Below are 16229 nucleotides of genomic sequence, written 5' to 3'. Positions count from 1 at the left end.
CAACAGGGTGCTAAGCTTGGTGAGGGTCCTAGTAGGTTTACATTTTTTCGGTAGATGTCGCAGCATACCGTTCTTAGGTATATTAGAGTTAAATAGAAATGTCGTCAAATTAATTGAAAACTAAACGAAATTAATAACTAGCTTAAATCTAAAATAGGCCCTTGAGGCATTGTACCAAGGATGCTGGCGGCATTTCCTCGCTGTATCGCAATGCTGATACGTTGTGCGAGGTAGCCGCCAGCTCTTCGGTCACCAGTTACGTCAACCAGACGCTTCGCGATTTCTGCGAACAACTTATGCGCGCTGGGACCCCATGGACCTAGAGTTTCAACACCAAATGGTACAAAATGGTACTCTCTACCGAGGCTCTTATATTTGTTACGTTTTAGAATTTCGGCGCTTTCCGCCGCTCCGCCCGCTTTTACAGTAGTCCGTTGGAGGTGGGACGGTGCCAGTGTGTCTACGCAGGTAGCATCCCACACCAACATCCGTCCCAAGCTCCAAGGAACTAAGGACACTCCATCGGGCCTCTTGCCATCATCTCTGATAATGCCAGTCGGCTCAAGAAGAGCAGGCACATTGATGGTGGCAAGAGACCGACGGACTATGTCATTAAGCGACGCATGTCTCGAAAAACGGCCTGCACTTTTTTGACAAGATAATCCGTGGTGTCCCAGTCGGTCCACGTCCGTGTCACAAGAGCATATGTGTGGCGTACACACCGAAACCCCGAGTCGCAAACCAGTCGCCAGTCTAAGGGAGGCCGGATCCAAGAAAGTACCAGTATTGGGCGAAGGATGGGCATGTAGCCAGTAACCGGCTTCCCGGGCTCCGACCGCCAAAAGCCTCGCGCGGTCTGGACCTGTACAGTTGTTTAGGAGAGTATTGTAAGTTAAATCACAGTAAACATTATCCCAACTCCTTTGTGAATTTGGGTTGTCTGGAAATTGTTTGCCTGGGCAAGCAATTTTAAAAGCATTTTTGGCATCCTCAAAGCCCGCAATCTCACAGTTTGTGGGCAAAGCCCTTAAGATATTTCCTATGAGACCAGACGTGCTATGAGTGGACGCCAAAAAGGCTGGGGAAGCCACACTGGAAATTTTGCGAATTCCTAAACCTCCAAACCGAATGGGGAGGGACGCTTGAGACCAGGAAGGCTCACTTAGCTGAATGTTTAGAATCGTCTCTAAACAAATTTTGATCAAATCATCTATGGGCGACAATAAATTTTGATGTTTCCAGAAAGGACAACAGCGGAGCACATACGTAAATTTAGGGACAAAAAGGCAGAATTTAAGAATCACAAGAGCATAATGAGGGCTAATTTCGAGTAAGCGATCCGTGTGACTTTTGAATTTAGTTATGGAGTTAGAAATATAATCGGGAAAAGATTCTTCGAATATAGGAGAACCCAGGAGGCAAAGAGAATACTTGTCTACTGATTTGATATTGGGAGTCAGATCGTCAAATTTGGGTTGTAAGTTGGTCAAAGTACAAGAAGATTTTTGAATAAAGAGTTCGCATTTACTGAAATTCAGTTCTAAACCAATATTTTCGAAACTACTCTTAATAAAAGACAAATCAGAGAGTACAGTATTCACGTCACCTCCTAGGGTTCCGTCATCTAAGTACCACACATTGAATTTTGATTTTAAATTTTTGATAATTGGATTTATAGCCAAACTAAAAATTGCTGGCCCGAGAGGGTCACCCTGCTGACAGCCAACCTCGGAAGATAATTCATGTGACTTGTACATTAATTTAGATGAGTCTGAATAGCAAAAGAAAAGGTAATTGTATAGTTCCGGAATTTTGTCCTTAACTTCTGTCAGCAAGGTGTCTCTACTAACCGAATTAAAAGCATTTTTAAAGGTAAAAGGTAGGTCCTTAGGGCATGGACGGCTGCCTCGCACCCACCTTTCGTGCCGAAACCTAGCTGTATTGGTTCAAAAAGGGATTGTAATTTTGATCTAATGTGTCTAACCGCAATTTTTGAAGCCAGACGTCGTAAAGTTGACCCCACCGCAATGGGTCTCACCCCTCCGTCCTTTTTGGTTAGGGCGATCAGGTTTGCCCCGTATAGAATCGGGACGATATTAGTGTTAATTTTGCCTGAAAACATAAAATTTATTAATTTAGTAAGGGAACAGACAAGCTGCTCACCTGCGTCGCCCACGGAATGAGAAATAAGATCTTTCAAATGTTGGGGCGAGATCCCATCCAGGCCGGCCGCCGAACCGGCTTTGAAAGACAATATGGCGTCAATAACGTCTTTGCCTTCGATTTGGAGGCAGGCCTGGTCAGCTGTAGGTGGGGCAAACGAGTGTGGTACTGAAGGAGCCGGGGGATGTTTAGATCGTAAGGCCGAGAGGGTATCGGGAGTATCTGGCGATAGCACGTCGTTTGTGAAAAGAAGACGAGCGGCACCTTTAAGATCGCCGTCGCTAATTTTGCTTTCAATTAATTTAGTTCTATTGAAAGTGGATGAGCTACATCCAGAAGGTCGAGAAATGTGTGGAGTTGTATTCGAAACGCAATTGTTTTTGATTTTTTGTGTTAAAGAAATTGTCTTATCCTTCTTGGCATTCCTTTTTGAATGAGAAAAGGAAAAGATTATGCCAATCATCAATTTGATTATTTTCCACACATTTTGTAAGTAGGCCTGAAAGGTGTTTAGCGACTGTGATCCTGGCGCCGCGCGGAACTCTTTTAATAACGGGCACATTATTTTTAAGTTCGCTAAGGTGTAAATGGAAAGGGATAGAATTTGGATGGTCAGAAAGGGGGGTGGTCAAAAGGGATGGGCCTAAATTTAGACCGGCGTCATTTTGGCTGATACAAAGACGGTGTTTTTTGGAAATATGAATATTGAGGCCTCTCTGCGTTTTAAAAGAGTTATCGCATTGTACACAATTAAAATTTGGATATGGCGTGCCATCGCCTGATTGAGTTGCGGCATGCATCCACTTACCGGAACTACACAGCAGTAATTAAAGCACAAAAAACTTAAAGATAAAATAACAAGATTCACTAGAAATACAATATATAGTTCGTTGTAGACGTTGACATCGGCCGTCAGGGCGACACGACGTAGCCGTGCAAGACCACAACGTCTGAAACAAAAAGATATGTTATTATTTGTTCAGTACTGGGCCTGCCCACACTATTGCACAGTAATCTGGTGTTTTTTGATAAAATAAAAGCAGTTTTAGGCATCTAGAGCCATGTATAATTTGAAAAAGAAGCCAAAAATATCGCTGTGCAAAGTGACAGACAGAAGGTTGACAGTTTTTTTTTTTTCCAGATAATTCATTTTTTAATTGAAAACCAGTTTTTGTAACTACTTTTAAATTTGGGCGGGTAATACTGCATAACAATGTTACCAGAAATGATATAATCGGCTTATCACACCGGATGTTCCTGAACGCATCCAGCAGTTTTCATTTTCACCGGTCTGACGTTTAGGCCAAAAAAATTGACAATATTGCGAATTACCACACAAGAATCATTGTTTACATAATAATTATAGTGTTTTAGCATATAAGTGGATAGTTTTGTAGTTTTTCAACAGTGTTTCGAGTTATTTATTCACCGTGGATCCCGAAGCGATCGGTTAGTATTTGTTTTTTGCGCCTTCCTATCGGTACGCAGAATCGGTTTAGGTCCAAATTAAGTGTCCTATATTTATTTTCGTGCCGAAAAATCAATAGGGTCCGCGACATTTATTATATAGGAGTTAGAAATGTTATTTTAACATGCGACACCGCATTTAGGTTTTGTAAAAATATGTTAGTTATAAATTAAAATATATATGCATGTTTTTTAGATTCAGAGGATTATTTAAAGATTTATTTAAGCGCAGTTTTTATTTTGTATGCTTGTTTATTTTTAGGTGTTAATTTCCACTTGCCTTCGAAATATTTTTGTTGTTAAAGTCTAAATTAACATATCATTTCCAGATAATTGCTATAGGTACTCTTACAAAACCTCACTAAGACTGAAACATAGAAAAAATATTTAATTATTTGATATTATTTGTGATCTTATTGAAATAAGTTTTGATTACCATACCATTGTAAACTGACCATGCTAATTTTGCACAAACTTGGCAATAAGAATGCGTGAATATTTTTATGAGCTCCATACTTAGCACTTGAAAACTTAGCATGGTCTCTAACAGGCCAAATATTTTTTTTGCATACCATATCCGTGCTAGCCCTTTACCGCATATGAAGCCATATAGGGTCATTGCGCTAGTTTTCGTCCGGTGTCAGTTTTCGTCCACTTGATGAAATTTGAATATAAACCTTCATTGCTGCACAAATATGGACTTATTGCAATCCTTAATATCTAAACAATTTATCTATGTACATCAAAATTATATTTCACAAGAAGCAAATCATAAATGAAACGTATTATTTCAAATTTAAACAAAAATGTTTTTATATGCATTCAGTAGTTAAAAATACGGTTTATCTTAAGGTCAGTGGTTACTATGGGCCCAATGAACTCTTACAGCTTTGGGACCATCATATTCAAATTGTTGACCCTTCGGAAAGCTGTACATTAGGATCCCGAAGCTTAAGATGAAAGGGGAAGACCGCCTCGATACCAGTTTTCCATACAAACATATTCCCAATTTTTGTCTCTGGATATTAATATTATTAAAAAAAAAATCCCTCTTTGGATATCGACATTATGGAAAATATTATTACACAATTTCATGTATTTCAATCATAGCCCAACCATTTGCTTTTTCTATTTCTTAATTATTATAAGAGTTAGGAGCGAAAGACAGGTTTCAAATAAATTTTTAAAAGCTTCTTATCTTATAATAAAGTAAAAATCGAAAATATCTATGGGTCAGGCATAGCTATAATTAAATGAATAAATTAATAAATAAATATTATGGGACGTCTTACACCTTACACAGATCAACCTAGCTCCACACTAAGCAAAGCTTGTACTATGGGTGCTAGGCGACTATATACATACTTATATAGATAAATACATACTTATATACATAGAAAACACCTATGACTCAGGAACAAATATAAATGCCCTTACCAGGATTCGAACCCGGGACCATCGGCTTCATAAGCAGGGTCACTACCTACTAGGCCAGACCGGTCGTCATTTGTATGGGAAATGAATGTTTACACAATGCACAATGTTAGACTTTATTGTCGTTAACTGTGTACAAATGTACTAGACAAATGTAGAAGAGTGGGGCTTCCTGTCACAGGTAGGTATTATACATGCTTACTAGGAAGTCCCAACCATGAATGTGTTATGTTGTACTATTAAACGAAATAAATGCTTTTGATTTTGATTTTTGAAATTGAGAATGTTTTCGAGGACGGCAAAACTATAAGCTACAAGTAGATACATGCGGCCCACACCAATTATAATGATTAATTTATATTGATTAATTTAATATTTCATTAAGTAATTTAACAATGTACCTGAAATTTTTACTTAACATATTAGGGCATATCTGTTTAAAGTACCCAGAACTTGAATTTTAAAGTTTAGAATTTTTATATTATTTCCACTCAGAATCGCAATCTCTTTCGATACGAGAAAAAAGTGTCTCCAAAATCTCATACAATTATTTTCTTTTGTCCGTTTTATTAAGGTCATAGAAGGTTGTATTGAAAACATATTCAAATGGACCAATAACATATGCCTAGTATTTGTAATCAACTCCGAGTTCTCTCGCACTTCTTTGAAGTTCATCATCAGGTCCATCTCGCGACATGAGACCTAACTGCTCACCTAGAGCAGCGGTCGGCAACCAGCGGCCCGCGGGCCGCATGCGGCCCGCGAACCTCTCACTTGCGGCCCGCGAGCCTTCCTGGCTATTTTGTATGTAATATTGACAAACGACAATGTCTGATAAAGTCATAAATATTAACTAAGTGCGGCCCGCGTCCACTTAGTTAACTGCTATGTGGCCCTTGGCTGCTAAAAGGTTGCCGACCGCTGACCTAGAGGATTCTAAATAACCCATACAACATATGTATATCACAAACCAACACCGAGTTCCCTCGCACTTCTTTGAAGTTCATCATCAGATCCATCTCGTGACATGAGACCTAACTGCTTACCTAGAGGATTCTAAATAACCCATACAACATATGTATATCACAAACCAACACCGAGTTCCCTCGCACTTCTTTGAAGTTCATCATCAGATCCATCTCGTGACATGCGGCCTAACTGCTCCGCTGGCCTAGAGGATTCTAAAAAAACTTACACAACATGTTACCTATATATTATATTGTCTAAAATGGTACAATACGGTATGACGAAGCACGAAGTTTCCGCAACTGAAATACCATCATCGTCACATCACTAGTCGAAAGGGAAAGGGATAGCGCATTGCATTTTCAAGTTGACGAAAAGGGACGGACATACTTCGCCTCTGCTTACTGACCAGTATAAAATGAACCCCGCGGACAAGAAACATTATTTAATGAAATAATGAATTTGACTTTCCTGTGGGATGTTATTCCATCTGTTTCGTAAGTAGATGTCTTAGATGACTTGCCACACCATTTTAGGCTGCAATATCCCATGATTTCCCAATGAATTCAATAGTTTACGATTTATTTTCTTAGACTCGTGCACACTGCTAACAGGTCGTAACCTTGGGAGCAACTGATCGGAGTGGCGCGCGAACAATCTTATATTTGACCTATACACCATACGGGCGGTGACCGCGAGTCGTCCTATAAGCTCGGTCTATAGGGGTTGGTCCAGGATGTGGGTGCAACCGCACAGCCCACACAATAGGCTGCATATAGCCTACTATATTAGCCTATTTCTAGTCATTTTTAAACAAAGCCCCGTATTTGGGACAGTGCAGTGCTGACCTCCATTCCCATTGTGTACTAGGGAACCGGGTGTTGAACGATCTTTATTTAAACTCGTAAGGCCCAATGTGCATTATAATGTAAGATGCAGTCTCGCCGTGGTCAAGAGGGCGAAACAAAACTATAGCTCAAATTAATTATTTATTTTAGGTTGTATACAAACAATTGAAACAATTGCTTCATAAGTCAGAAACGCATACGTGACACCTTTAATATAGCAACATCCATACATAGACTACAAAAACCGCTTAGCGTTGCTTGTTAGTCTCCATAGGCTACGGTGGCCAAACTCGAGAAAAAACTGTCTAGAAATTGAAGCGCGGAGCAAGTACCAGGGTCTCATGAGTTACGAGAAGGTGTCGTTGACCAACCAGCCGGGCCGCGGCGGCTGGGACGCGTACGAGTATGAAGGTATCGCGGCTGCTCGCGTATCTTAGCTGTATACTTTTGTTTGTTTACCTATATGATTCTACTAGTTTTAAGTATTATTTTTGTTGACTCATAGAAGAAGTATTGTATACAATAGTTGTAAGCAGTAATTTATTATTCCATTAACATAAACCGAATATTTCAGGTATTGTGAGAACATTTATTTGTAATTTAACTTAATAAAACCTTAAACTAATGATCGTTATTTTGACTAGTTCCGGTGGCGCCACTATGTCACCCCCCACCATTGTGAACATCAGTGGCACCATCGGATCTGGAAGGCAGGAGGCATTCAGTACAGTTCGCACCTCAGAGCGGAGGTGCTCGCTAGGGCTCGTTCAACGAATAAGTTAATTTAAGTCTTAAAATAAGGGTAATTGTGACAATCAAAAGAATGAAGTAAAATTACGAAGCAACTCGTATTTTAGTTACTCGCCCTCAATCTACCTTTAACATAGTGATATAATGAAGCTTTTCAATCTCGTATCCATTAAGGCCACTCAGCAAGCTTCGTGGCCTTAACGCGGTACTCGACTGAAAAGCTCTCCATTATATCACGACTGTATAAAATTCTAGAAGTGGCGGGCGGCGAAAGCTGGCGCGGCGTCGCCCGCTCGCCGTCCCGCGAGTCCGTCACTACAGACTTATCGCTGTTTAGCGTCTCCAGCGCGGCCAGCGACGCGAGGGCTCTCAGACTACTCGCCTGCAAGGTAACTCGCCTGCAAGGGTCAGTAACTAGCCCCTAACTACAGTCCCGCTCCGTCAATACGGAGTTATCGCTCTTCAGCGTGTCCAGCGCGGCCAGCGACGCGAGGGCTCTCAGACTACTCGCCTGCAAGGTATCTCGCCTGCAAGGGTCAGTAACTAGCCCATAACTACAGTCCCGCTCCGTCAATACGGACTTATCGCTCTTCAGCGTGTCCAGCGCGGCCAGCGACGCGAGGGCTCTCAGACTACTCGCCTGCAAGGTAACTCGCCTGCAAGGGTCAGTAACTAGCCCATAACTACAGTCCCGCTCCGTCAATACGGAGTTATCGCTCTTCAGCGTGTCCAGCGCGGCCAGCGACGCGAGGGCTCTCAGACTACTCGCCTGCAAGGGTCAGTAACTAGCACGCAAGGGTCAGTAACTAGCCCCTAACTACAGTCCCGCTCCGTCAATACGGACTTATCGCTCTTCAGCGTGTCCAGCGCGGCCAGCGACGCGGGGGCTTTTAGACTACTCGCCTGCAAGTTAACTCGCCTGTAAAGGGCAGTAACTTGTCTGTGAGGGACAGTAACTCGCCTGTGAGGGACCGTAACTAACTAGCCCCTAACTACAGCCCCACTCCGTCAACTCCCTTTCGTCACAATAAGCCTCTATTTTATAATTAGGTATTATTTCTCAATTTTGTTATTAAAGTTTGTCAAGCCATTAGAAAAGAGCGGCAAATTAAAAAAATAGGCGCTAAGGGGTATAGCGCTAAATTTCGCGCCTTTTTCATTGACATGGTTTGACTGGATATATTTAATGCATGTCTTAATATTTTTTTTTTGTTTTTGCAGGCCGGCCAGGGTCCGGATCCGAACCTGCGAGTGGCCAGTCCACATCCCGAAAGCAAGTTACAAAAGTAAGTTATTACTCTGTTCTCTTCTCTTCTTTATATTAAAGAGCTGTGCTCTTGTCGGTGGAGCAATCTCCAACTCGTCCGGTCCTCTGCCAACTCCTTAACCTCCTGGTATGACACGACCTGAACCCTTTCTTTTATTTGATTGAAATAATTTATTCTCGGTCTTCCTCTTCCTTTCTTTCCCTCTATTTATATTACTCTGTTGTTCAACTATTTTTAATTATATGAGCCTAGAGCAGCGGTCGGCAACCTTTTAGCAGCCAAGGGCCACATAGCAATTAACGAAGTGGACGCGGGCCGGACTTTGTTAATATTTATGACTTTATCAGACATTTTCGTTTGTCAATATTACATACAAAATAGCCAGGGAGGCTCGCGGGCCGCAAGTGAGAGGTTCGCGGGCCGCATGCGGTTCGCGGGCCGCTGGTTGCCGACCGCTGGCCTAGAGTGTCCCACTGCTGGGCAAAGGCCTCCCTCCTCCTTCCACTTATCCCGTTTAGACCCGTCTCCCACCAGTTTCTGTCAAAGGCGTCGAGGTCATCTCGCCAACGCCGGCGAGGCTTCGGCCACTGGTTCTATTTTGTGGGGCCCAATTGGTGGTTGATTTAACCCCCAAGTCATCTGGCATACGGCAAACGTGTCCCGCCTAGTCCCACTTCAGTTCAACTAGATTTTTTTTAATTTGTGCGCTGTCAGAGGTCAAAAGGATATCCTCATTGTGCGACTATCTGTAGGTTTTTAGCCTTTTGGACGCCAATGACCGATGTATCAGCACCGCAGGTCCAACGCCAAAGACGGATTAATCGGTCACAGACCACAGAGCAACATAGACCTACGTGCATATGCATAAAGTTCAATTTCAGTTTTGACACTTCGGTGACGTGGCGTCCGAGTGACAGCTTTTGTGTTTGACATGGCGTCGAAAAGGTAAAAGGCTTCGTCACACAGGCGTGTTTTCCGGGCGGGGCGCCGCTTTTACATATAAAACGCTGACGCGCCGCTCGTAAAATGCACCTGTGTGACGGTTAAATGTTATTCGTTTGTTGTTTCAGACGGCCGTCGTCAGGGCTGCCGCTGCAGACGGCGGACGCGTGCAAGTCGCTGCTGGCGGGCTGCGCGGCCCTGTGCGCCGCGCTGGGGCTGCGGCGCTCGCTCAGCGCCGACGACGTCACCGCCGACAAGCCGCGCCCGCCGCGCAGGTGAAATACACAAGTCTTCTTGAGCTTACCGTGGAACTTAGTCAATTTGTGTAAGGATGTCCCTATAATATTTGTAATTATTTTATATTTATATTATATGTTATATTTTTCAGCGCGACATCAGAAGTGGGACTGTGCGCGGCGCTGGAAGCCCTCACGCTGAGCTCTGCCTCCCGATCCTGCAGCACGTGGGTCGCAGGTTCGAGTCCCATAAGTCCCATTCATAGACTAGGAATCCTCTAGACCGAGTTTAGAGCAATTATTTCATGCAACTGATGATGCCAAAAATGCGGGGGTGCGCGGGACGAGGTGAGCGAGATCCCGTGCCGTGATTGGTCCGTTCAAACGACGAACGAGTTCACGAACGTCACACAAAGACACTTTCGACTCGAACATGGAGTAAATTTACCGTATGCGTGGCAGAGGGGGTAGCGCGACTATGCTCAGTCTGGAGGATGTTTTGTCTGTGGTCCCATTTCACTCTAGCTATAGCCTCCTGAGGCCCAAGGTCCTACCTATACCTCTTCAGTTCGATGAAATTTAAATCCTATTCAATTGGAACAGAGTCGCTTTTGCTTTGTTTCGTTCAATTTTGCAACAAGCCAAAATGAACTCTATTTCCAACACTATAGGTTCTAATTTCAATGGCAATTTATGGATTTTTCATTTGTATGGCTGAGCCGTAGGAGATTGGGCCCCACCAATCATGAGATATTTAAGAGAAAATTTGGAGTATTTTTAATATTACACCGATACCTGTAATATTTCTGCTTTGCGCGTTAAAAGTTGAATGTCCTATTCGTATTTTATGTTTTTTTACTTTTTTAATGAAGGATGCAATTGGTTAACTTAAAACTATGTTTTTTTTTTCTCCATTCAGGGGTCATCCATTAACTACTTCACACAAAATTTCGATTTTTTTTAGGGCGCTTGGGCGTCTCGAAAAACTTGTCTAGGATTTTAAATTTTAATTTAATTTTAAACTAATTAACACAAAAGTTATGGCCAGATAACCAGTTTTTTGGCCTAAAATTGTTCAATTTTGATGCCAAACATCTCGAAGACTTTGAAGTAAATATGGGATACTATATTGCTTAAAGCCGTTGCTGTTAATATGATAAGCTACAAAACGTAAGCTTCAGATCGAAGATCATTGGCGTGGGGGAGCCCCTTAGGCCCACTTGCACCATTCCACTAACCCAGGTTAACCGGTTAAACCTGGAGTTACCATGGTTACCAGTACAATTTGACACTGGGTTAACGGTTTAACAGCTTAATCCCAGGTTAGTAGGATGGTGCAAGTGGCGCTTAGTCACACTTGGCATGTATTATGAATTTAGAAAATAATGTTATGCTTTTTAGTGGGCGGGTCACAGCTGCCGTCTCCGCAGCGCGCGAGTGTCCAACCCGCACAGCGACTACTCTCCGATAACAAAAAGGTATACCACATTCTACAATCTAAATCACTGTTCTATATCTTCTGAAAAAAAAACGCATTTAACCGATTCGAAAGACCGAAGTGTCTCCGTGAAAAAAATTTTTACGGAGCACTTAAAATCACATCCGGACGACCGGTCTGGCCTAGTGGGTAGTGACCCTGCCTCTTAAGGGGCCCACTGATTACCAGTTCCCCGGACGATATCAGCCTGTCAGTTAAACGCAAAATTTGACAGCTTCGAACAACTGACAAGCCGATATCGTCCGGCGGAGAATTTAGTAACTGGAGACGCCTTGGTTGTCTTTTTCTGTACAAAACAGTCTGCCGATTTTTGCGGGGGAGGGGCACGTCAAATGTATGGCCATGTCAGATAAACGTCAGTCCATACAAAAGTTTGCACAATCGTGCAAGGTTTTCGGCAGAGGGGTAAGCTCTTGACACATTCAGGGCCAAGAACCCGACTGTCGAGTACACTGTTCGTAGCGACTACGCGCTCCATACGGCTAAACCGTGGCTACGAGCGTAACCCGTAGCACTTAGTGGCAATGAATGTGTTAAAGGCGACTCCGGTTATTAAAATGCTCTAAGCCCTGCCTATGAAGCCGATGGTCCCGGGTTCGAATCCCGCTAAGGGCTTTTTTTTGTGTGATGTTCCTGAGTCATGGGTGTTTTCTATGTATATAATATATGTACGAGTATTTATTTATAGACGTATGTGCATCGTCGACTAGTACCTATAGTCAAAGATACATTGTTAACCCCAGGTTAGCGGGATTTTTCTCATTTACTCGTAATGCATGTTAATTATAAGATGTAATAATGTTTTGAAAAGATGAGACCCGCCGAGTTTATTGCCGGTCCCATATTGGGATACCCTCCTCCAATTGAGGGGGGATTTAAATCTTCTTGAGGCAGAGGTGTACGGTTGGAGCCGGTGTAGCTTTATTTGACGTTTATAAGCTCATTGTAATATGCCTACTTGAATAAACTATTTTTTATCTTTTATCTTATATTAGTGTAAGTGTTAGACATATATTTTGGATAGCAATAATGTGTTTGTCTGTCAGATACGTCAGAACTACATAAAGCGACGGCTGCTCACCACCTACAAGGCCTTGGAAAGAATGTCCCAGTCGGAGTTCAACTTGGATAAACTGGAGGTATTTCACACTTCTTTATTTAAAAAAACAATGTGTACATTTACAATAATAAAGTAAAATTAAAGCTATAAATTAAAACTAATAAAGTAGGTACTAATTAAATAGGTGCAGCGGAAATATTGCTCATACAGTAGCTGGTTGTGTACACTACATTAACACTTTCGCAACCAGGCAAAATTTCAAACAATACCCCAGAAACCGACAGTACTCGCTAGTCGGGCAACGACGTGCAACTCAATGCCGCACGCCGCGAACCCGCTAGTCGGGCAAGCGGCGGACGCTCAGGGCTGTGCCAAGTAACTTTCGTATAAGTACGTGGATAAAATTAAATCTGCTGTCTCATCTGTTTAGGCTCCCCGTTTTGTTCTTCTCCTAATTCTAACTCCTATTGATACATACCCGTGTATGCAATTTCACGTAACCAACTAATAAGAATTTTTATTTTGTAATCGCATTAGGTAAAGTAAATAAAAATACAAAGTGAAGTAATAAAATATAATAATCAACTGTACCAACTTTTCGACCACATAATAATCAGAAGACTTACAATTTTTACTGTTAGTGGCAGTGGCAGCCCTGAGGTAGTGAAGATGCAATGCTTGCCCGCCTGTCGGGCACTTCGGCGTCGCGTGTAGGTTTATAGCTCTTGCCCGACTAGCGGGTATGCCGGCATCTGAGTAAAGTTTACGAGTGCCCGAGAGTCGGGTACGCGGTGTCGAATGTGTTAATAATGCTGTTCGTCGATTCACTCACTCTCCTGACAAACGACCGGAAAGTCTTATGTTGTTGAGATTAGAGTTTCCGGTCGGTGCTACATCTATTGTCACTTGACAGTACTACTACTGCTACTTAAAGTACTGATAATTCCACTACTGGATGCTAGATGTCGACTATGAAAATACTAATATTTTTGGTACCAAAACTGATGTATGGAGTGAGCACTCTTGTCTTACTATATTTCTCTATGACTGTACTCGAAGTCGGAGGTGTAGTAATAATATATCCATTCATTTTAGTTTGTAAGAAATATTTTTGATTTTCTTTAGTTTTTAAATCGAACGAAAAAACAGCCAAAACGAAAAAGTGATGTCATAAGTAGTTTATCACATGCAATTAATTGAACTTCAGTAATAGTGTTATCATGTCGTGTAGGCCGCGGCGGTCGCGTCGGCGCTCTCCACCGGCGGCGCGGGGCCCACCGTGCTCGCCGTGCCACCTGCGCCACCCGCGCCACCCGTGCACGCCGGACCCACCGTGCACACACGCTTCGTCCATCCAGGTGGGAATAACCAAACTATTTCTTTTTAGGGTTCCGTACCCAAAGGGTAAAACGGGACCCTATTACTAAGACTTCGCTGTCCGTCCGTCCGTCCGTCCGACCGTCCGTCCGTCCGTCCGTCCGTCTGTCTGTCACCAGGCTGTATCTCACGAATCCGTTGAAATTTTCACAGATGATGTATTTCTGTTGCCGCTATAACAACAAATACTAAAAACAGAATAAAATAAAGATTTAAATGGGGCTCCCATACAACAAACGTGATTTTTGACCAAAGTTAAGCAACGTCGGGCGTGGTCAGTACTTGGATGGGTGACCTTTTTTTTTTGCATTTTTTTTCCGTTTTTTTTTTGCATTATGGTACGGAACCCTTGGTGCGCGAGTCCGTCTCCAAACTTTTTTACCTGAGGGCCATGTTGCGCCTCAGAATTTTCGCGCGGGCCACAGCACACAGCATTTCGGCGCCGTGGGGGGGGGGGGGGGGTTGTATCTGGTTGCTGCCTGTTAGGTCTGAACACCTGGAGCTTGGCTGCCGCGGGCCGGGGTTTGGAGAGCCCTGGGCTAGTGGATGCCAGAAGGAGGGCGCGGACGCGGCAGGCCCAGACGGAGATGGCGGGACGACCTAGACACCTTTCTCGACAACTGGCCAGAGCGGGCGCTATGTCGGGAGTCGTGGAAGACCAGGGGAGAGGCCTTTTCCCAACAGTGGCACACCTTAATAGGCTAGCAAAAACAATTAGACTTTTTATATGGGGCACGAAAATGATTTAACCTTTCGAGACCCGTCGGCTCCCTGGGTAGCCAGCATCCAAATCGCATTATGAATTAAAATAAAATACAATATTCTTCCTCGCGTTATCCCGGCATTTTGCCACGGCTCATGGGAGCCTGGGGTCCGCTTGACAACTAATCCCATGATTTGACGTAGGCACTAGTTTCTACGAAAGCGACTGCCATCTGACCTTCCAACCCAGAGGGGAACCTAGGCCTTATTGGGATTAGTCCGGTTTCCTCACGATGTTTTCCTTCACCGAAAAGTAACTGGTAAATATCAAATGATATTTCGTACGTAAGTTCCGACAAACTCATTGGTACGAGCCAGGATTTGAACCCACGACCTCCGGATTGAAAGTCGCACGCTCTTACCACTAGGCCACCAGCGCTTAAAATAAAATACAATAAGGTTTTAAATTTAAAACTGCCAATTTATAATGACAAGGGGGTCTCGAAAGGTTAAAGTAGAAAGAATCAATCTACATTTTAACTTGCAGAGGCATGTGCCCTCGCGCTGACGGCGGCCGACCTGGAGCGCGAGCGTGGCCGCCCCCTCAGCAAGTACGAGAGGAATATGATGATCTTCAACTGGCTCCACACCCTCGACGACCAGGCACCTTTCTAGGCTAACTGGTAACTGAAATACAGGGTCATTTTTGGACCGTTAGCCATATTGTGCGAGGTGATTAGGTACGCCATACTGAACAACTTTTTCTATGGGACCAACTTCGAAATCACAAATTTTTTTTGGCCGTTTCATAGATTTTGGTCGAGTGGATGTCGACGTTTTCTATGAGAAGCCAATTTTTTTTTGGTATTTCCGGGTTGGTCCCTTAGAAAATGTTCAGTATGACCTACCTAATCACCTCGCACAATGTGGCTAACGGTACAAAAATTACCCTGTATATGGTCAAAGAGCATAAAAAATAATGAATCTCACTATAAAATGACCCGTTTTCATTGTAAAATGTGTTAGAGTAAAAATAAGTAATAAAAGGGGCGACGCCCCCTAACCTCCTTCAGTAAGTACGAAAGGAATATGATGGTTTTCAACTGGCTTCATACTCTAGACGACCAGGCACCTTTTAGGTCTCCTAGAAACGTTCTGGGATACTTAAGAAAAAAAGACTAGTTGCTTTGTTGAACTGTCCCTAAATAATGACTTTTTTTATTGCAAATTACGTTAAACTAAAGTCACCAAGCTGCAAGACAAAGCATGTTTAGTTAGTCTTGTCAGACTTATATATTGTGACCTTTTTTGCCACTTTTGTGTTATTTCTACTTAGAATCACGACCTTTATAAAATGTCACAAGGTTTTTTTCCTATTGTGTTACCATAAACTATTTCTATTTCTATTATCCCCATACACTTTGTATGGCGGTAACAAAAAGGAAAGTTTGAAAAATGTATTGTAATTTTAGGACACTTTTTTTCTCCTATAAGGATGAAAAGGGCTCACGATCCTGA

General features: G+C 42.8%; 1 protein-coding gene across 1 annotated transcript; it reads left to right on the top strand.

Annotated features, from left to right (window-relative positions):
* Positions 1-7219: 7219 nt before the first annotated feature.
* Positions 7220-15547, top strand: LOC134803586 (uncharacterized). The gene is made up of 9 exons (XM_063776387.1): positions 7220-7289; positions 7884-8017; positions 8850-8914; positions 9967-10113; positions 10227-10312; positions 11476-11552; positions 12619-12711; positions 13864-13990; positions 15259-15547. The coding sequence occupies exons 1-9, from the start codon at positions 7220-7222 to the stop codon at positions 15384-15386; spliced, it is 927 nt and encodes a 308-aa protein (XP_063632457.1). The 3' UTR covers positions 15387-15547.
* Positions 15548-16229: the final 682 nt, after the last annotated feature.

Source organism: Cydia splendana, chromosome 26 (genome assembly GCF_910591565.1).
Source record: "Cydia splendana chromosome 26, ilCydSple1.2, whole genome shotgun sequence".
Taxonomy (NCBI): domain Eukaryota; kingdom Metazoa; phylum Arthropoda; class Insecta; order Lepidoptera; family Tortricidae; genus Cydia; species Cydia splendana.
The sequence above is the reverse complement of the archived record's forward strand: the minus strand, read 5'-3'. Positions and strand labels throughout refer to the sequence as shown.

Coding starts and splice junctions, on each gene's coding strand:
- LOC134803586 (XM_063776387.1), top strand. CDS start 7,220: ATGAGTTACGAGAAGGTGTCGTTGACCAACCAGCCGGGCCGCGGCGGC. Junction 11,553..12,618: donor TACTCTCCGATAACAAAAAG/GTATACCACATT, acceptor TTTGTCTGTCAG/ATACGTCAGAACTACATAAA. Junction 13,991..15,258: donor CACACGCTTCGTCCATCCAG/GTGGGAATAACC, acceptor TTTAACTTGCAG/AGGCATGTGCCCTCGCGCTG.